Here is a 23168-nt window from a genome sequence, read left to right on the forward strand (position 1 = left end):
AGTCAACGGATCTGCTACATTCAGGTCCGTATGTACTTTACAAATATCTATGTCTCCATTTTGAACACTTTCACGAATGGAGTTGAAGCGACGCTTGATATGCCTGGTCTTCCTGTGAAACCTGGGCTCCTTCGCAAGGGCAATAGCTCCAGTGTTGTCACAGAAGAGAGTCATCGGGCCCGACGCATTGGGAATCACCCCTAGGTCGGTAATGAACTCCTTCATCCAGACTGCTTCCTGTGCTGCCTCCGAGGCTGCCATGTACTCCGCTTCACATGTAGATCCCGCCACGACGCTTTGCTTGCAACTGCACCAGCTTACTGCTCCTCCATTCAAAATATACACGTATCCGGTTTGTGACTTCGAGTCATCCAGATCTGTGTCGAAGCTAGCGTCGACGTAACCCTTTACGACGAGCTCTTCGTCACCTCCATAAACGAGAAACATATCCTTAGTCCTTTTCAGGTACTTCAGGATATTCTTGACCGCTGTCCAGTGTTCCATGCCGGGATTACTTTGGTACCTTCCTACCAAACTTACGGCAAGGTTTACATCAGGTCTGGTACACAGCATGGCATACATAATAGACCCTATGGCCGAGGCATAGGGGATGACACTCATCTTTTCTATATCTTCTGCCGTGGTCGGGCATTGAGCCGTGCTCAATTGCACACCTTGCAATACAGGCAAGAACCCCTTCTTGGACTGATCCATATTGAACTTCTTCAATATCTTGTCAAGGTATGTACTCTGTGAAAGACCAATGAGGCGTCTCGATCTATCTCTATAGATCTTGATGCCTAATATATAAGCAGCTTCTCCAAGGTCCTTCATTGAAAAACACTTATTCAAATAGGCCTTTATACTTTCCAAGAATTCTATATCATTTTCCACCAATAGTATGTCATCCACATATAATAAGAGAAATGCTACAGAGCTCCCACTCACTTTCTTGTAAACACAGGCTTCTCCATAAGTCTGTGTAAACCCAAACGCTTTGATCATCTCATCAAAGCGAATGTTCCAACTCCGAGATGCTTGCACCAGCCCATAGATTGAGCGCTGGAGCTTGCATACTTTGTTAGCATTCTTAGGATCGACAAAACCTTCCGGCTGCATCATATACAACTCTTCCTTAAGGAAGCCGTTAAGGAATGCCGTTTTGACGTCCACCTGCCATATCTCATAATCATAGTATGCGGCAATTGCTAACATGATTCGGACGGACTTCAGCTTCGCTACGGGTGAGAAAGTCTCATCGTAGTCAACCCCTTGAACTTGTCGATAACCCTTAGCGACAAGTCGAGCCTTATAGATGGTCACATTACCATCCGCGTCTGTCTTCTTCTTAAAGATCCATTTGTTTTCTATGGCTCGCCGATCATCGGGCAAGTCAGTCAAAGTCCATACTTCGTTTTCATACATGGATCCTATCTCGGATTTCATGGCTTCTAGCCATTTGTCGGAATCCGGGCCCGCCATCGCTTCTTCATAGTTCGAAGGTTCACCGTTGTCTAACAACATGATTTCCAGGACAGGGTTGCCGTACCACTCTGGTGCGGAACGTGTCCTTGTGGACCTACGAAGTTCAGTAGTAACTTGATCCGAAGCTTCATGATCATCATCATTAACTTCCTCCCCAGTCGGTGTAGGCACCACAGGAACATTTTCCCGCGCTGCGCTACTTTCCGGTTCGGAAGGGGTGACTATCACCTCATCAAGTTCCACTTTCCTCCCACTCAATTCTTTCGAGAGAAACTCCTTCTCCAGAAAGGACCCGTTCTTGGCAACGAAGATCTTGCCTTCGGATCTGAGGTAGAAGGTATACCCAATAGTTTCCTTAGGGTATCCTATGAAGACGCATTTTTCCGACTTGGGTTCGAGCTTTTCAGGTTGAAGTTTCTTGACATAAGCATCGCATCCCCAAACTTTTAGAAACGACAGCTTAGGTTTCTTCCCAAACCATAATTCATACGGTGTCGTCTCAACGGATTTCGACGGAGCCCTATTTAAAGTGAATGCGGCAGTCTCTAAAGCATAGCCCCAAAATGAGAGCGGTAAATCGGTAAGAGACATCATAGATCGCACCATATCCAATAGAGTGCGATTACGACGTTCGGACACACCATTTCTCTGAGGTGTTCCAGGCGGCGTGAGTTGTGAAACTATTCCACATTTCCTTAAGTGTGTACCAAATTCGTGACTTAAATATTCTCCACCACGATCTGATCGTAAGAATTTTATTTTCCTGTCACGTTGATTCTCAACCTCACTCTGAAATTCCTTGAACTTTTCAAAGGTTTCAGACTTGTGTTTCATTAGGTAGACATACCCATATCTACTTAAATCATCAGTGAGAGTGAGAACATAACGATATCCTCCGCGAGCCTCAACACTCATTGGACCGCACACATCGGTATGTATGATTTCCAATAAGTTGGTTGCTCGCTCCATTGTTCCGGAGAACGGAGTCTTGGTCATCTTACCCATGAGGCATGGTTCGCACGTGTCAAATGATTCGTAATCAAGAGACTCCAAAAGTCCATCTGCATGGAGCTTCTTCATGCGCTTGACACCAATGTGACCAAGGCGGCAGTGCCACAAGTATGTGGGACTATCGTTATCAACTTTACATCTTTTGGTATTCACACTATGAACATGTGTAACATCACGTTCGAGATTCATCAAAAATAAACCATTGACCAGCGGGGCATGACCATAAAACATATCTCTCAAATAAATAGAACAACCATTATTCTCGGATTTAAATGAGTAGCCATCTCGAATTAAACGAGATCCAGATACAATGTTCATGCTCAAAGCTGGCACTAAATAACAATTATTGAGGTTTAAAACTAATCCCGTGGGTAGATGCAGAGGTAGCGTGCCGACGGCGATCACATCGACCTTGGAACCATTCCCGACGCGCATCGTCACCTCGTCCTTCGCCAGTCTCCGTTTATTCCGTAGTTCCTGTTTTGAGTTACAAATATGAGCAACCGCACCGGTATCAAATACCCAGGAGCTACTACGAGTACTGGTAAGGTACACATCAATTACATGTATATCACATATACCTTTGGTGTTGCCGGCCTTCTTGTCCGCTAAGTATTTGGGGCAGTTCCGCTTCCAGTGACCACTTCCCTTGCAATAAAAGCACTCAGTCTCGGGCTTGGGTCCATTCTTGACTTCTTCCCAGTAACTGGCTTACCGGGCGCGGCAACTCCCTTGCCGTCCTTCTTGAAGTTCTTCTTACCCTTGCCCTTCTTGAACTTAGTGGTTTTATTCACCATCAACACTTGATGTTCTTTTCTGATCTCCACCTCCGCTGATTTCAGCATTGAATATACCTCAGGAATGGTCTTTTCCATCCCCTGCATATTGAAGTTCATCACAAAGCTCTTGTAGCTTGGTGGAAGCGACTGAAGGATTCTGTCAATGACCGCGTCATCCGGGAGATTAACTCCCAGCTGAGTCAAGCGGTTGTGCAACCCAGACATTCTGAGTATGTGCTCACTTACAGAACTATTTTCCTCCATTTTACAGCTGAAGAACTTGTCGGAGACTTCATATCTCTCGACCCGGGCATGAGCTTGGAAAACCAATTTTCAGCTCCTCGAACATCTCATATGCTCCATGTTTCTCAAAACGCTTTTGGAGACCCGGTTCTAAGCTGTAAAGCATGCCGCACTGAACGAGGGAGTAATCATCAGCACGCTGCTGCCAAGCGTTCATAACGTCTTGGTTCTCAGGGATTGGTGCTTCACCTAGCGGTGCTTCTAAGACATAATCTTTCTTGGCTACTATGAGGATGATCCTCAGGTTCCGGAACCAGTCCGTATAGTTGCTGCCATCATCTTTCAGCTTGGTTTTCTCTAGGAACGCGTTGAAATTGAGGACAACGTTGGCCATTTGATCTACAAGACATAGTGTAAAGATTTTAGAACTCCCACTCAGATAGACATCCCTCTAGTCATCTAAGTGAAACATGATCCGAGTTAACTAGGCCGTGTCCGATCATCACGTGAGACGGACTAGTCAAGATCGGTGAACATCTCCATGTTGATCGTATCTTCTATACGACTCATGCTCGACCTTTCGGTCCTCCGTGTTCCGAGGCCATGTCTGTACATGCTAGGCTCGTCAAGTCAACCTAAGTGTATTGCGTGTGTTCCGAGGCCATGTCTGTACATGCTAGGCTCGTCAACACCCGTTGTATTCGAACGTTAGAATCTATCACACCCGATCATCACGTGGTGCTTCGAAACAACGAACCTTCGCAACGGTGCACAGTTAGGGTGAACACTTTCTTGAAATTATTATAAGGGATCATCTTACTTACTACCGTCGTTCTAAGCAAATAAGATGCAAAAACATGATAAACATCACATGCAATCAAATAGTGACATGATATGGCCAATATCATTATGCTCCTTTGATCTCCATCTTCGGGGCACCATGATCATCTTCGTCACCGGCATGACACCATGATCTCCATCATCATGATCTCCATCATTGTGTCTTCATGAAGTCGTCACGCCAACGATTACTTCTACTTCTATGGCTAACGCGTTTAGCAACAAAGTAAAGTAATTTACATGGCGTTATTCAATGACACGCAGGTCATACAAAATAATAAAGACAACTCCTATGGCTCCTGCCGGTTGTCATACTCATCGACATGCAAGTCGTGATTCCTATTACAAGAATATGATCAATCTCATACATCACATATATCATTCATCACATCTTCTGGCCATATCACATCACATAGCACTTGCTGCAAAACAAGTTAGACGTCCTCTAATTGTTGTTGCAAGTTTTTACGTGGTTTGTAGGTTTCTAGCAAGAACGTTTCTTACCTACGTATGACCACAACGTGATTTGCCAATTTCTATTTACCCTTCATAAGGACCCTTTTCATCGAATCCGTTCCGACTAAAGTAGGAGAGACAGACACCCGCTAGCCACCTTATGCAACTAGTGCATGTCAGTCGGTGGAACCTGTCTCACGTAAGCGTACGTGTAAGGTCGGTCCGGGCCGCTTCATCCTACAATGCCGCCGAAACAAGAAACGACTAGTAGCGGCAAGAAGAATTGGCAACATCAACGCCCACAACTGCTTTGTGTTCTACTCGTGCATAGTAACTACGCATAGGCCTGGCTCATGATGCCACTGTTGGGAATCGTAGCATAATTTTAAAATTTTCCTACGCTCACCAAGATGCATCTATGGAGTATACTAGCAACGAGGGGAAAAGAGTGCATCTACATACCCTTGTAGATCGCGAGCGGAAGCGTTCCAATGAACGTGGATGACGGAGTCGTACTCGCCGTGATTCAAATCACCGATGACCGAGTGCCAAACGGACGGCACCTCCGCGTTCAACACACGTACGGTGCAGCGACGTCTCCTCCTTCTTGATCCAGCAAGGGGGAAGGAGAGGTTGATGGAGATCCAGCAGCACGACGGCGTGGTGGTGGATGTAGCGGGTCTCGGCAGGGCTTCGCCGAGCTTCTGCGAGAGGGAGAGGTGTAGCAGGGGAGGAGGGAGGCGCCCAAGGCTGAGATATTGCTGCCCTCCCTCCCCCCCTATATATAGGCCCCCTGGGAGGGGCGGCGCCGGCCACATCCCATCTAGGGTGGGGGGGCGGCGGCCAAGGGGGGTGCCTTGCCCCCCAAGGCAAGTGGGAAGCCCCCCACCCTAGGGTTCCCAACCCTAGGCGCATGGGGGGAGGCCCATGGGGGGGCGCCCAGCCCACTAGGGGCTGGTTCCCTTCCCACTTCAGCCCACGGGGCCCTCCGGGATAGGTGGCCCCACCCGGTGGACCCCCAGGACAATTCCGGTGGTCCCGGTACAATACCGGTAACCCCCGAAACATTCCCGGTGGCCGAAACTTGACTTCCTATATATAATTCTTCACCTCCGGACCATGCCGGAACTCCTCGTGACGTCCGGGATCTCATCCGGGACTCCAAACAACTTTCGGGTTTCCGCATACACATATCTCTACAACCCTAGCGTCACCGAACCTTAAGTGTGTAGACCCTACGGGTTCGGGAGACATGCAGACATGACCGAGACGCCTCTCCGGTCAATAACCAACAGCGGGATCTGGATACCCATGTTGGCTCCCACATGTTCCACGATGATCTCATCGGATGAACCACGATGTCGAGGATTCAATCAATCCCGTATGCAATTCCCTTTGTCAATCGGTATGTTACTTGCCCGAGATTCGATCGTCGGTATCCCAATACCTTGTTCAATCTCGTTACCGGCAAGTCTCTTTACTCGTACCGCAATGCATGATCCCGTGACTAATGCCTTAGTCACATAGAGCTCATTATGATGATGCATTACCGAGTGGGCCCAGAGATACCTCTCCGTCACACGGAGTGACAAATCCCAGTCTCGATCCGTGCCAACCCAACAGACACTTTCGGAGATACCCGTAGTGCACCTTTATAGTCACCCAGTTACGTTGTGACGTTTGGCACACCCAAAGCACTCCTACGGTATCCGGGAGTTGCACGATCTCATGGTTTAAGGAAAAGATACTTGACATTGGAAAAGCTCTAGCAAACGAAACTACACGATCTTTTATGCTATGCTTAGGATTGGGTCTTGTCCATCACATCATTCTCCTAATGATGTGATCCCGTTATCAATGACATCCAATGTCCATAGTCAGGAAACCATGACTATCTGTTGATCAACGAGCTAGTCAATTAGAGGCTTACTAGGGACACGTTGTGGTCTATGTATTCACACATGTATTATGATTTCCGGACAATACAATTATAGCATGAACAATAGACAATTACCATGAACAAAGAAATATAATAATAACCATTTATTATTGCCTCTAGGGCATATTTCCAACAATCACATCATTAGAGAATGATGTGATGGACAAGACCCATCTGTTAGCTTAACATAATGATCGTTAAGTTTTATTGTTATTGCTTTCTTCATAACTTATACATATTCCTCTGACTATGAGATTATGCTGTAGGGGAACGCAGCAGAAAACAAAAAATTTCCGACCTACGCACCAGCCCAGGACCACTATGGAGACTGCATACATGGTTTGATCTTTTTCGTTACCGACTCGTAGCGCAGCGGGAAGTAGAGTCGATGACGATCGGCGGTGCAGATCCCCGCAGCTAGGATTTACAACCTCCCAACCGCGAGGATGTATACCCTCATCTGCTCCTCAGACAGCCCTCCGGGAGGCGGTCGAACAGCCCCCCGGACGGTGTCGCGGACAGCCCTTCGGGAGGACCTTCGAAACTCGAACGGTCACTCGGACAGCCCTTCGGGAGGACCTTCGAAACTCGGACGGTCACAGGGACAGCCCTTCGGGAGGCACTCACGAACTAAGACCGAAACTACGATCTCTCTACAGAGTTGCACACATACGGTGTCATCTATCCGGCAGGGCTTCGCCGTCCAGAACTAGTTCCTGCCGGAACCCAGACAGCCTTATGGCTCTACGAAACTCTTTTCGTGGGAGGGAGAGAAGAAGCCAGATAATGCATGGCATGTGTATGAGAGCAAGGGATGAGTGTGGAGGGCTGCCCCTCCACCTCTATTTATAGGAAATCCCAAGGGGGTAGGGTAGTTTCACAAAAAACCCAAAATGCACATGAATGAAGTCCTTCCACAAGGACCTAGGAGTGAAACCAAGGAACAAGAGGGTCCCCAAGGGGGGATACCCCATGTGGCCGGCCACACCCCCATGAGGGGCCCCAAAAATGGCTCCTATCCATCCATGTCATCCCCAAGATCTTTTGGAGCAAAGCCCCAAAAGGTGGCTTTCCATAAAGTAACCATAAAGCTGATTTTCACTATTCACGACGACATTTTTCAGCGTCTGATCGAACTGAAAATATTTATGTGGGCTAAGAACATTTCCAGTACCCACTAAAATGATTTTCAACGCGTTCCGAAACAATTCCGGTTTTAGTGATTTTCATCTGCGAAACGCATCTGAAGTGGCTCCGGCAGCTCCGGAACATTTCCGGTTTTTATCTCAGAAAATTCCAAAAAGCTTCCAGAATGATTCTGGCATCCTCCAAGAATTATCAGGCATGTGCCGAAACCAATTTGACTTAATGGTGTATCCCGAAACAACTTTTCGGTATCATCGAAACTTATCCGATGACCTCTCTCTGCGGTACGATTCCGCTGTCCGAAACTTTTCGGTGTCCGAAACTTTTTCGGTGATTTTCTCTCAGACTCCCTGTCTAGTATTCAGCAGATAGATGACCCTTAAGCGTGTGACCCTATAGGTTCGGTGAAGTATAGACATGACCCGGAACCCCTTCCGATCAATGATCAACATCGGAGCCGTGGACACCCATATTGACCCCTATACCCACACGAATAAATATTCGAGTGAACCTCCAGTTGCCGTGTGCTATTCCTGTTGCTTCGCGATATGTTACAAATACCCGAGGTGAGACATGTTGGCATTCCCGTGGATCAACAACTTGTCCACTATGCTAGTTACCTCGTTACCGGTATTGTTCTCTTTTCTCGTTATCGTGTTCCGGCATCCCCGTGATCAAATCACAAAGTGTCTGGCCAGACGATGATGGATACCGTAACACCGAGAGGGCCCAGAGATATCTCTCCATCGTCGGAGGAGCAAATCCCAATCTTGAGCTATCAAGTTACTTGACACACTTTTCCATGAACCCGTAAGCCGCCGTAATAGCCACCCATTTACGGATGACGTTTAACAAACCCCAAAGTTCATGAAGCAAGCATGAAGAAACTCGATACTCTCATGGTCTAAGGAATCATGCAAACGTTAACCATCTCTGTGTTATGTACCAATAAACTTGTGACGAATGAATCTCATAGCATAACATCAATCCGGGTCGATTCAACACAAATGTTCTCTTAACATTGTGCCCTCAAGGTTGCTGAATAGACATGCCCATGATCAGGAAAACATAACCATCATGCAACACTTGAGCTAGTCTTAGAGGCCAGACTAGGAATACATTTTACCGTTTATTATTCCACACGTGCATATGAGTCTTCCTCCGAGCCTCGTGGTTATTGCAGACTCGAGAACCATAGCAGTTATAGCATGGAACATAAACATAATTATGAACTCGGAGATAAATAATATCATTTATTATTGCCTCTAGGGCATATCTCCTACAGACTCCCACTTGCACTAGAGTCAATAATCTAGTTAATGCTAATGCACTTTACACCTGTGGCACACCGGTGTAAATATGCTTCGCTTGTGGTATAGCCTGATGTCCAACGGATCTGACGACTTCAGTTCCGTGTGTATCTTTGCATGTCCTCGCGTTTTCACGTTTTCACAAAATTCATATTTTGTGTGGACTTGGCTTTGTATGTATGTGAATCACAGGTCGAACCTGGATTCCTCAGACTGAGTTTTGGAGCAACTACCTGCAGTAGTGTCCCATTGTCAAAAGCCATCTTGGAACTATACTAAGTTCATGAATGAACTATATGATTCAACATCTTCTTTGTCGCTTCTAAAGCGTCAACATACTTAGCCCTTGTTATAGAATTCGCCACAGTAACTAGTTTGAACAAATTCCAACTAACTGTGCCACCACAATGTGTGTTACACAAAACCCTTAACTTAAATCGAAAATCGCACGGTGAAAAGATGAAGACTATCGATGTAACATTTTACAACGAACTCTTCATGATCTCCGCTTGCAAGAAAACATATCATCAGTACTTACTCTAGTACTCAATGACATCTTTCACTGTTGTCCCACGATCAGTACTTTGATCACTTTAGTATCCATACTCGCAACACCATGGGAGTATCGGACATATCTGGTTGTTTTACATACCATGGAATACATGATTAATCCAAACACAAAAGTGTGTGGAATCTGCATCATGTATTTTACTCATCAGTGTTTTGGGACACCGAGTCTTGCAAAAACTCTTTCCATGTGACTTTGGCAAGAATCACTCCTTGGCGTTTTAAATGCTAAAAGGTTTTAGCATCTTGTCAATATGTATTCATTGCTTAGCCCCATTAGGTAAATCTATCTCCATAGATCATCATGCCTAATATTGAGGCTATTTAGCCTAAGCACTTCATCGAAAAACTATTTTCAAATGAAGTCCTAATTTGTGTCAAGAAATTTATTTCCAATTACCAATGTGCCAAGCACATAAGGTTTTTAGAAATATTATTACGCTCCCACTTACTTTCTTGAATTACAAGCATCTTCGTTACCCATTGATGAAGTCAAAACCCCTTTGACCATTTCATCAAAACCCGAAGATTCCAACTCCATTTTGCTCTCTTCTGTCCATTGCTGGAACTCTGAAGTTTGCATACCTACTAGCATCCTCTGGATCGACAAATTACTTTGGACTGTATCATATACAAGTCCTAGCTTTCATTTCCATCAGATGGAAATCCTTTTATCATCCATGTTTCATATCTCATGATTGAAATATGTATTAATTGCTAGTTCAACCCGAACCGACTTTAAGCATCGCTACGATGAAAACAACCTCATCGTAGTCAACTCTTGAACTTGTTATTCAACAAGTCGAGCTTTATGGATAAAACATTTTATCCGTATCAGTTTTAAGTTCCATAAATATTCTTTAGACTCTAAGTCTTCCGAAAGGTGTATCAAGGTTTTAATCTTGAATCACTTATATGGAAACTAACTCGGGTTGTATTGGCATTTAGCCAATTCCGGAGTCAGGGCCCATCAACGCTTCCTTGTGTATCGTAGGTATAATGTTGTCTAACAACAATATCTCGTTTGCGCACCTGAGAGGTTTGCACGAGCCTTGCCTACGTGGTTCAGCTGCAAGTTCGACCGAAGTTCATACATTTTATTGTAGAGACTTCCGTATCAGTCGCAGTAGGAAACTCTGGAATTACTTCCAAGGTCTCTTTCCTTTGATCTGATGACGTAGATACTGTTTATCTCGTCGAGTTGCACTATTCTCCCACTCACCTTTTTGAAAGAACCATTCTCTTTAAAAGCACACCGTTTCGCGGCAAAACTATTTGCCTCGGTATAGTGAGGGAGGAATACCCAACATTTTGGTATAACCTACAAAGTAGCACTTGTCTGATTTGGAATAGGTTTGTAACCTTTTACACAAGCCCCATATTCCAAATGTTAAGAAAAGATATAACATGGTTGGGCGTACCATACCATGGCTTCATTTCAACAGACCCGATGTAGCTCTTTTCAGTGTAAAAGCCGCAGTCTCTAAAGCATCACTTTAAAAGGGATAATGGCAAATTTATTTATGTCATCTTTGACCTTACCATGTCATAAATGGTTTGATTACATCTCCACAGACTTTCCACTTGCAGTGGTGTTCCGGGAGGTGCAAGTTATGAAACCCCTTTCACAACTCATCAGACATTCGCTAAACATGTAACTCAAATATTCCTTTGTGCAATCAAATTGCAGAAACATAATTTTCTTGTTACAATAACTTCTACTTCATTTTTGAGAACCTTTCGAATGATTTCAAAAGATCCAGACTTACGTCTCATCAAGTAAATATCCATATATCTACTTGAGTCATTTCTGAAGATAAATAAATCCACCACTAACAACACTTATCGGACTACACACATCAAATGTATGATCACTAATAAGTTTGTTGTTCGTTCCTTATGGCCTGTGAACGGTATTTTAGTCACTTCACTTTTCGGAGGAAAGTTGCAAGTGTCAGATGATTCAAAATCAAAAAGACTTCAAAATCCATCATAATGGAATTTTCCATGCGGGTTTCTCCAATGTGACCAAATGTAGTGCCACACTTGTGTGGTATTCTTTTAGTCTTGCGACATTTAGCGTCAGTGTTATGGATGTATCATATTACCATCAATATTCATAACATACATGCCATCTTGGATGGAAGCATGGCCCTTCATGTTATTCATAATACTTAACAACAATTGTTGTTTTTATGAACAACTCTTTTGCAACAAACATTGTGCAATGGGCTAGAGTGTATGAAACTCTAAAATGAATTATGAAAGTAAACCCAGAGGTATTGTATTATTATCAATATTCATAACATACATCTCATTCATAATGAAAGTATGGCCCTTGTGTTATTCATAACATCGAACATAAAAAGTTCTCTTATGAACAACCTTCTTGCAAGATACCTTATGCAATGGGATAGAGTTTGTAAAACTCTAAATGAATTATGAAAATAAATACAGACGGCAATACACCGATGGAAGGTATAGTAACATTTACTATGTTCCCTGTGTATACCTTAACCTCATTTCTAGCTAGTCTTTCAGGCCATAGTAGTTCTTACATCGAGTTGCAACAGAATGCAATCGAGCGGGCAATTTTGTGATGAACTCACAATACCCAAGAATTAGTGATTAACATGTTTAACCATAATTCGCAAGAACTATATCTTTGACCAGCCTTCTATACATCAAAAACTTGTATGACATTCATACATGAGCTGGATATTCCAGTCTTCTTTCCTTTTGCCTTTATACTTCTAACAGTTTAACTTTTAGTATTTCTCCTACTCTCAGAAGAAGCACCCAACTTAAGAGTGGCATTAGCCCCGGACTTCCTAGGCGTGTAAGTCATACTAACACCCTTTGGACACTTCCTTTCTCTTTAAGTTGTTGTTTTATTCACCTTTCATTATATGACAGGCGTTCTTCTGGATCCCTTTCCCAACAGTCAAATGCATAGTAAACACTTTTACTAATACTTGCAAACAAACATTGCTTTGTTTGTATCTGAAAATAATTTTCAGTTCCATGAATATCATATAACTATCCCAACTTTCGAAGTTTGGGTTTCATGGAAGCAAACATATTCCACTTGACTGTAACAGAATCCTAGCTTTTGGATCGAAGGACGAGAGTCACATGATCCATAGCATTAGCGGGAGGATACGGAAAGCATGCGATAGGACAATGTCCTTCTCGGCACTTTTGAGGACAATCCTCATATTACGTTACCAATCGTAAAGTTTTAACCAGATATTTAACAGCTATTCAATTTTAATAGGGAAGGTGGAAATGCGAGCCATTATTCTACAACTATTATGCAAGAAACACTTAGACAATGTTCATAATTAATTGCACTGAGAATTAAACATGTTAATTCAACAGTGCGCTCCCACTCAAATCAATATCTCTCACAATTAATTTTGAGTGATACAAGATCCAGACTTCAATTCATCGCCATAGAATCATCATCTCATAACGGGAATTTTAATCGGTAGGCCAACTTGCCGATCACATCTCTATGTGACTCTTGCTCATCTTTCGATGCGTGTGTTCCGAGCTCAGGACGATCCTGCCATGAACGTCAAGACAACCAAGTGATCTTGCTGCGAGGTCTGACCTCACCCGCCTCACACTTCTCTAATCGTTCGTACCCATGCATCCATGGCGCACCCCGAAAAGATAGGTGCCGTGACGGTGCTACACTTGGGAGAACACTAACTACTTGATATTTTAAGTGAGAGATCACCCTAATAAAAGCGACTACCGCGCAATCAAGAAGGGTGCATCATAAGGGATAAACATCTCAGGCAATTCATAATAGCATGATATGGTATAGCCCTTTCTGACGGAGAAGTATTTCATTTCTTCGTCTTCGGCATTCGCGTCGGTGTTCACCTTCGCGAAGATTGCCACCACCTTGTCGATGCACCAGATAATATTGCTATCTCTATAGCTAACAAAATAATGCATTACAACAAGGTTGACACGCAGGTCATTAAAGTGCAATCATATGGCTCCAGCCATCATGCCGAATCATGACACGCAGGTCATGTTAATCAAATTACATCATATAGTCATCTCATACATAATCGAATTAGTATGAGCACTGCTATACCACATCACATGCACATCCTGCAAAACCAAGTTAGACGCCTCTAATAGGTTTATGCAAAATTTTATTTTACGTGGCTTCTAAGGTTTTGACTTAAACCGCAGCTACCAACGTTTTATCATCAAGTATGATTATTCAAGTTGCTACATTAACATCTCGGGGTGTATGAAACACGGGATAATTAAATCTCGAGCCCCATACTAAACTTCGTCATACGCATGACCCCCGTGCAGATCATATCTGCAATGCCCTTTCATCTGCGAATTTCATCTTTCTTTTGACTACGGCAGAACCCAAAGAACTGATAGCACTTCCATGATCAATCAGGATCACGGATTGCCAGAACTTTGTCAAATTCCACCATGCTGTCTCGAGATTGAGCAAACGCAAATTCTAGGGAAGCAACAAGAACCTCGGGTAACAGATTTCATCTGTCACCCGCATAAATAATTTTCAGCAATAGATCTCATCTACTACCTAATTATATTATGCAATACCCATACATCTCCATGTATTCTAGATCGAAACCTGCATCTACGCATAGCACGGCTCTTGATGCCACTGTAGGGGAACGCAGCAGAAAACAAAAAATTTCCGACCTACGCACCAGCCCAGGACCACTATGGAGACTGCATACATGGTTTGATCTTTTTCGTTACCGACTCGTAGCGCAGCGGGAAGTAGAGTCGATGACGATCGGCGGTGCAGATCCCCGCAGCTAGGATTTACAACCTCCCAACCGCGAGGATGTATACCCTCATCTGCTCCTCAGACAGCCCTCCGGGAGGCGGTCGAACAGCCCCCCGGACGGTGTCGCGGACAGCCCTTCGGGAGGACCTTCGAAACTCGAACGGTCACTCGGACAGCCCTTCGGGAGGACCTTCGAAACTCGGACGGTCACACGGACAGCCCTTCGGGAGGCACTCACGAACTAAGACCGAAACTACGATCTCTCTACAGAGTTGCACACATACGGTGTCATCTATCCGGCAGGGCTTCGCCGTCCAGAACTAGTTCCTGCCGGAACCCAGACAGCCTTACGGCTCTACGAAACTCTTTTCGTGGGAGGGAGAGAAGAAGCCAGATAATGCATGGCATGTGTATGAGAGCAAGGGATGAGTGTGGAGGGCTGCCCCTCCACCTCTATTTATAGGAAATCCCAAGGGGGTAGGGTAGTTTCACAAAAAACCCAAAATGCACATGAATGAAGTCCTTCCACAAGGACCTAGGAGTGAAACCAAGGAACAAGAGGGTCCCCAAGGGGGGATACCCCATGTGGCCGGCCACACCCCCATGAGGGGCCCAAAAATGGCTCCTATCCATCCATGTCATCCCCAAGATCTTTTGGAGCAAAGCCCCAAAAGGTGGCTTTCCATAAAGTAACCATAAAGCTGATTTTCACTATTCACGACGACATTTTTCAGCGTCTGATCGAACTGAAAATATTTATGTGGGCTAAGAACATTTCCAGTACCCACTAAAATGATTTTCAACGCGTTCCGAAACAATTCCGGTTTTAGTGATTTTCATCTGCGAAACGCATCTGAAGTGGCTCCGGCAGCTCCGGAACATTTCCGGTTTTTATCTCAGAAAATTCCAAAAAGCTTCCAGAATGATTCTGGCATCCTCCAAGAATTATCAGGCATGTGCCGAAACCAATTTGACTTAATGGTGTATCCCGAAACAACTTTTCGGTATCATCGAAACTTATCCGATGACCTCTCTCTGCGGTACGATTCCGCTGTCCGAAACTTTTCGGTGTCCGAAACTTTTTCGGTGATTTTCTCTCAGACTCCCTGTCTAGTATTCAGCAGATAGATGACCCTTAAGCGTGTGACCCTATAGGTTCGGTGAAGTATAGACATGACCCGGAACCCCTTCCGATCAATGATCAACATCGGAGCCGTGGACACCCATATTGACCCCTATACCCACACGAATAAATATTCGAGTGAACCTCCAGTTGCCGTGTGCTATTCCTGTTGCTTCGCGATATGTTACAAATACCCGAGGTGAGACATGTTGGCATTCCCGTGGATCAACAACTTGTCCACTATGCTAGTTACCTCGTTACCGGTATTGTTCTCTTTTCTCGTTATCGTGTTCCGGCATCCCCGTGATCAAATCACAAAGTGTCTGGCCAGACGATGATGGATACCGTAACACCGAGAGGGCCCAGAGATATCTCTCCATCGTCGGAGGAGCAAATCCCAATCTTGAGCTATCAAGTTACTTGACACACTTTTCCATGAACCCGTAAGCCGCCGTAATAGCCACCCATTTACGGATGACGTTTAACAAACCCCAAAGTTCATGAAGCAAGCATGAAGAAACTCGATACTCTCATGGTCTAAGGAATCATGCAAACGTTAACCATCTCTGTGTTATGTACCAATAAACTTGTGACGAATGAATCTCATAGCATAACATCAATCCGGGTCGATTCAACACAAATGTTCTCTTAACATTGTGCCCTCAAGGTTGCTGACATAGACATGCCCATGATCAGGAAAACATAACCATCATGCAACACTTGAGCTAGTCTTAGAGGCCAGACTAGGAATACATTTTACCGTTTATTATTCCACATGTGCATATGAGTCTTCCTCCGAGCCTCGTGGTTATTGCAGACTCGAGAACCATAGCAGTTATAGCATGGAACATAAACATAATTATGAACTCGGAGATAAATAATATCATTTATTATTGCCTCTAGGGCATATCTCCTACAGACTCCCACTTGCACTAGAGTCAATAATCTAGTTAATGCTAATGCACTTTACACCTGTGGCACACCGGTATCGAAGAGGTATCTCTAGGCCCTCTCGGTAATGCACATCACTATAAGCCTTGCAAGCAATGTGACCAATGAGTTAGTTGCGGGATGATGTATTACGGAACGAGCAAAGAGACTTGCCGGTAACGAGATTGAACTAGGTGTGATGATACCGACGATCGAATCTCAGGCAAGTAACCTACCGATGACAAAAGGAAATAACGTATGGTGTTATTGCGGTTTGACCGATAAAGATCTTCGTAGAATATGTAGGAACCAATATGAGCATCCAGGTTCCGCTATTGGTTATTAACCGAAGATGTGTCTCGGTCATGTCTACATAGTTCTCGAACTCGTAGGGTCCGCACGCTTAACGTTCGATGACGATTTGTACTATGAGTTATGTGTTTTGGTGACCGAACTTTGTTCGGAGTCCCATATGAGATCACGGACATGAAGAGGAGTCTCGAAATGGTCGAGAGGTAAAGATTCATATATTGGAAGGTAGTATTCGGACATCGGAATGGTTTCGAGTGGTTCGGGTATTTTACCGGAGTACCGAGGGGTTACCGGAACCCCCCGGGGAAGTATTGGGCCTACATGGCCTTAGTGGAGAGAGAGGAGGGCCGCAAGGGGTGGCCGCGCCCCCCCCCCCCATGGCAGTCCGAATTGGACTAGGGGAGGGGCGGCGCCCCCCTTTCCCTCTCCCTCTCCCTCTCCTTCCTTTTCCCCTCAGATAAGAAAGGAAAAAGGGGGGCGAATCCTACTAGGAGTGGAGTCCTAGTAGGACTCCCCCATGGCGCGCCCCTCTTGGTCGGCCGCCTCCTCCTCCCCTCCTTTATATACGGGGGCAGGGGCACCCCGTAGCACATCAATTGTTCTCTTAGCCGTGTGTGGTGCCCCCCGCCATAGTTTACTCCTCCGGTCATAGCGTCGTAGTGCTTAGGTGAAGCCCTGCGCGGATCACATCACAATCACCATCACCACACCGTCGTGCTGACGGAACTCTCCCTTGACCCTCTGCTGGATCAAGAGCTCGAGGGACGTCATCGAGCTGAACGTGTGCTGAACTCGAAGGTGCCGTACGTTCTGTACTAGATCGGTTGGATCGTGAAGACGTTCGACTACATCAACCACGTTAAACTAACGCTTCCGCTTTTGGTCTACGAGGGTACGTAGACACACTCTCCCCCTCTCGTTGCTATGCATCTCCTAGATAGATCTTGCGTGATCGTAGGAAATTTTTTGAAATTGCATGCTACGTTCTCCAACACTAACCCCCCCCCCCTCAACCTTTTCAGCCTACAGAGCAAGTTCCTACTTACATTGCGTTGCCTGCCTAAGACCTTGTCAGATCCCGCTCAAAGAAATGCCCTCTCAATTTTTTTCAAAAGTAAAAAAGGTGCCCTCCGGAGGTGCCAGCGCGGTGATGGTAAAACTTGCTAGGGAGGTGAGCATAGATCTGACAAGGGCCTTCCTACCATCCGCGGTGATGAACCTCCCCTGCTAGGGAACAAGCTTTCCAGCCGCCCTGTCAATGAGAAACTAGAGATTAATCTTCCTTAGGCGATGGATCGATAGGGGAAGGTCAAGATATTTGAGCGGGAAGGAAGAACACTTGGCGGGAAAGCTTTACCAGACGCATTCAAGGTCGATGCCCGCACATCGAATCGGGGCGTCATGACTCTTCTCCAAATTTGTCACGAGACCCATGACCTCCCCAAAACCGGCGAGGATGGAAGTGATGTGCATAATGTCCTCCTTCATGGGCGCCATAAAAATTGCAATGTCGTCAGCACACAAGGAGGTGCGAATACATGTCTCTTCCCACCATTCTGATGAAAATGACCATGTTTAGTGGTGTGGTTGAGCAGGTCCTATATAGGGTAAATTGCCAGCACGAAGAGAAGTTGCGATAGCGGATCACCCTGTCGTAGACCCCGACCATGCTTGATGGGCTCACCCAAAGTACCATTGAGCATAACTCATGAAGACGACGTGCATAGAAAAGGCGGTGAGCATATTTATGAATCTAGCCGGAAAGCCAGGTCTGAGCAGGATATCCAGCAGGTAGTCCCATCGCATAGGATTCAAAAGCGTTTTTGATGTAGGGCTTGCAGAGAAGGGTTGGCTTCTTAGTGTAGTGCAATTTTGTAGCCGAGTTGTGCACATACAAGAAGTTGTCATGGATACTTCTGGTCTTTATGAAAGCACTCTTGGATTGGCAGATAAGGGCGTGATTGAATGGAGCAAGCTGGGATGCCATTATTTTTGCAACAATATTCGCAATCGGGTGGATGAGACTGGGACCTACAGAACAACTACCTCACTGGGGGCATCCCGCCAATGATCTCCAACTATGAAAGCCTTGCGTCTCTACCCCAGCCTCAACTATATCAATGGCTCCATGCCCCAATCCCTCGGCAGCCTTAGCCGGCTCCGAGACCTCATCCTCTGTGGGAGAATAACTCGAGGGTGAGATCCCGCTGTTAAGAAACGTAGTAATTTCAAAAAAATTCCTATGCACACACAGGATCATGGTGATGCATAGCAACGAGAGGGGAGAGTGTGTCCACGTACCCTCGTAGACCGAAAGCGGAAGCGTTAGTACAACGCGGTTGATGTAGTCGTACGTCTTCACGATCCGACCGATCCAAGTACCGAACGCATGGCACCTCCGAGTTCAGCACACGTTCAGCTCGATGACGTCCCACGAACTCCGATCCAGCAGAGCTTCGAGGGAGAGTTCTGTCAGCACGACGGTGTGATGACGGTGATGATGATGCTACCGACGCAGGGCTTCGCCTAAGCACCGCTACGATATGATCGAGGTGGATTATGGTGGAGGGGGCACCACACACGGCTAAGAGATCAAGAGATCAATTGTTGTGTCTAGAGGTGTCCCCCTGCCCCCGTATATAAAGGAGGGAGGGAGAGGCCGGCCCTAGAGGGGGCGCGCCAAGTGTGGGGAGTCCTACAAGTCCTAGTAGGATTCCCCTTTCCTTTCCGGAGTAGGAGAGAAGGAAAGAGGGGGAGAGGGAGAAGGAAAAGGGGGCTGCACCCCTTGTCCAATTCGGACCAGAGGGGTGGCACGCGCCTCCTTCCTTTTGGCCGCTCTCCTCTATTCCCGTATGGCCCAATAAGGCCCAATACTTCTCCCGGTGAATTCCCGTAACTCCCCGGTACTCCGAAAATACCCGAATCACTCGGAACCTTTCCGATGTCCGAATATAGTCGTCCAATATATCGATCTTTACGTCTCGACCATTTCAAGACTCCTCGTCATGTCCCCGATCTCATCCGGGACTCCGAACTACCTTCGGTACATCAAATCACATAAACTCATAATACAATCATCACCGAAACTTTAAGCATGCGGACCCTACGGGTTCGAGAACTATGTAGACATGACCGAGACACGTCTCCGACCAATAACCAATAGCGGAACCTGGATGCTCATATTGGCTCCCACATATTCTACGAAGATCTTTATCGGTCAAACCGCATAACAACATACGTTGTTCCCTTTGTCATCGGTATGTTACTTGCCCGAGATTCAATCGTCGGTATCTCAATACCTAGTTCAATCTCGTTACTGGCAAGTCTCTTTACTCATTCTGTAATACATCATCCCGTAACTAACTCATTAGTTACGATGCTTGCAAGGCTTATAGTGATGTGCATTACCGAGTGGGCCCAGAGATACCTCTCCGACAATCGGAGTGACAAATCCTAATCTCGAAATACGCCAACCCAACAAGTACCTTCGGAGACACCTGTAGAACACCTTTATAATCACTCAGTTACGTTGTGACGTTTGGTAGCACACAAAGTGTTCCTCCGGTAAACGGGAGTTGCATAATCTTATAGTCATAGGAACATGTATAAGTCATGAAGAAAGCAATAGCAACATACTAAACTATCAAGTGCTAAGCTAACGGAATGGGTCAAGTCAATCACATCATTCTCCTAATGATGTGATCCCGTTAATCAAATGACAACTCATGTCCATGGCTAGGAAACTCAACCATCTTCGATTAACGAGCTAGTCAAGTAGAGGCATACTAGTGACACTCTGTTTGTCTATGTATTCACACATGTATTATGTTTCCGGGTAATACAATTCTAGCATGAATAATAAACATTTATCATGAAATAAGGAAATAAATAATAACTTTATTATTGCCTCTAGGGCATATTTCCTTCACCCGCCGCCGTTGGTCAGCGATCGTACACTCGAGAACCTCATCCTCCAGTACAATGGCTCACATATCCCATCAGAATTTATGAACTACGAGAACCTGAGATGGATATTGCTCGAGAGCAATCGGCACTCCGGGATGGTGTCGGCCTCGCTGGGTGGCTAGACAACCTTGCAATCTTGAGTCTCAACAACAACTCCTTCTCAGGCCGAATACCGCCGGAGCTAGGAGACTGCATGAGTATAGTTTGGCTGGATTAGTTAGTCTCACATCTAGAGCTTGTTCGCGCGACCGATAATTTCAATGAAGATAACATGTTGGGATATGAAGGATGTGGAAGGTATTTAAGGGACAAGTCGGCAATGGTTTGGTGGTTGCAATAAAGGTTCTTGACATGCAGTCTAACTGCCTAAGAGTGCAGTGTCGGAGCTAGACAAAATGAGTTGGGGGAGACAAAATGTGAGTGTTGGGAGGGGCAAAAGCTAAAAATGTTTCCATCTAATCACAATAATTGATGCTGGGGCCATAGCCCCCCCCCCCCCCCTCCAGCAACACACATAGCTTCGTTGTTGCAAGCGTGCCATTGGAAGTTCTTTCGGTGAGTGTCGTGTGCTTCACATATCCCGGCACCACAATCTGATACAGATAATCAACACATGTTCTAACATGGATTTCAGCGCGTTGGTGCTATAGTACATGCCCAATGGTAACTTAGAGACACTGCTTCTCTTCCTGCTAGGCGGCGAGAGGCAATTCGGGTTCCGTGAGAGCCTAGGCGTTATGCTCAAGGTATCGATAGCAATGGAGTATCTACACAATGATTACCATGAAACCGTTATGCATTGCGACTTAAAGCCAAGCAATGTGCTCTTTGACGAGGACATGATTGCACATGTCGCAAATTTTGGCACTGCAAGGCTACTAGAAGTTGATGATGGATTTGCGTTCGCCATGAGCATGTGTGGCACAACTGGGTACATGTCACCAGGTACTTAGTAATGATTATCTTACTCAGTGTACCAAATATTTGTTAAGCTGTTGATTAACTATTATTGGTCAATCACATTGAAAGTTGCATTTATCCCCTTTTTTCAGAGTATGGGTTGTATGGGAAAGTGTCACTAAACAACAATGTGTTTACTTATGAGATCATGCTCCTTGAAGTCTTTAGTGGAAAGAGGTCGGCATATGCTATGTTTGTTGGAGAATTGAGCCTAGATGGTGGGTTCACTAGTTGTTTCAGGCAGATCAGCTTGCTCATGCTGTGGATAGACGACTACTCAATGCTCCGACATGGGCATTGACTTTCTTGGGCCAACACTCGTATCAAGTGCACCGGATGCCATATAACATTTTAAAAATCTGAAGAAAAAAAATCTACGTTGTCACAAAATTTGAAACATATCTTGAGATATAAAAATGAAAAATTTGATATCAATGTAATAATGGGCCAAATCTAAAGCCCAACTTATGTTATATACTGTTCAATTGCCATTTATCTTTTCGATCTATGTTTTGGATTTTGACTTGATGTTGTGTGGATGTGCTAACTATTTTTCAGAAATTTTTGAACATTAAAAATGTGCATTGTGAGTTTGGGGCACCGGTAGTACCACAAGCACGGGTGCATCAGATATTCTCCCAACACAGGAGGTTGGTGTGCTCTGCTCCAATGACTCACCACATGATAGGATAACGATGAGCGATGTAGTGCCGAGCGTGAAGAACATCAAAACAGAGTATACCAAAAATACAACATCTGCATCAGGAAGTGCGTCACAATGATTGGTCGCCCTTGCTTCATGGCCACGTGCACGACCGTTCTGGGGAAACAAAAAGAGGAGTGAGCAATATTTTTTTTGATATATTCGGTAGCGCTTTCTTTGTTCTAAGACAATGAACAAAGATCGATTCGGAACCGAAACTTTGTGTAGATCAATGTGCCATGTGTGATTCGTACTATTTGAAATGAGACCGAGAAGTCCGCGGCGTCACTCCATGATTGGTCTTCCCTTTCATAGTTTTTTTAAAAAGGAGGATGATCCCCGGCCTCTGCATCTGAGAGATGCATGCGATCATTTTATTGAATATTCTCGAGGACCTTATAAAGTAGAACAATAATATGCCTGAATCCGCCATCTTGGCAACATCTGCCGCTACTCCTATCCAAATTATGAAGGGGTGCAAGCTGGGCCACATACCCATACCTCTCACCTAAGCCTAATATCTACAGCCGGAGGCCCCGACCAAGCCATCTGCCGGGTCCGGTGCTCAAACCGGTCTTATGCACTCACATGTGTCGT

The 23168-nt window shown here is 45.3% G+C and overlaps 1 protein-coding gene across 1 annotated transcript; it reads left to right on the forward strand.

The window, feature by feature from the left end:
• Positions 1 to 21666: 21666 nt before the first annotated feature.
• Positions 21667 to 22169, forward strand: LOC123075712 (probable LRR receptor-like serine/threonine-protein kinase At3g47570). Its single transcript, XM_044498254.1, has 2 exons — positions 21667 to 21853; positions 21961 to 22169. The coding sequence occupies exons 1-2, from the start codon at positions 21667 to 21669 to the stop codon at positions 22167 to 22169; spliced, it is 396 nt and encodes a 131-aa protein (XP_044354189.1).
• The last annotated feature ends 999 nt before the right edge of the window (positions 22170 to 23168 follow it).

The sequence above is a fragment of the Triticum aestivum genome, chromosome 3D, assembly GCF_018294505.1.
Source record: "Triticum aestivum cultivar Chinese Spring chromosome 3D, IWGSC CS RefSeq v2.1, whole genome shotgun sequence".
Classification (NCBI taxonomy): Eukaryota; Viridiplantae; Streptophyta; class Magnoliopsida; order Poales; family Poaceae; genus Triticum; species Triticum aestivum.

Bases quoted from the DNA above. Each gene is read 5' to 3' on its own strand.
- LOC123075712 (XM_044498254.1), top strand. From the start codon at position 21,667: ATGGAGTATCTACACAATGATTACCATGAAACCGTTATGCATTGCGAC. The intron at 21,854-21,960 runs GTACTTAGTAAT...CCCTTTTTTCAG, and splicing joins AACTGGGTACATGTCACCAG to AGTATGGGTTGTATGGGAAA.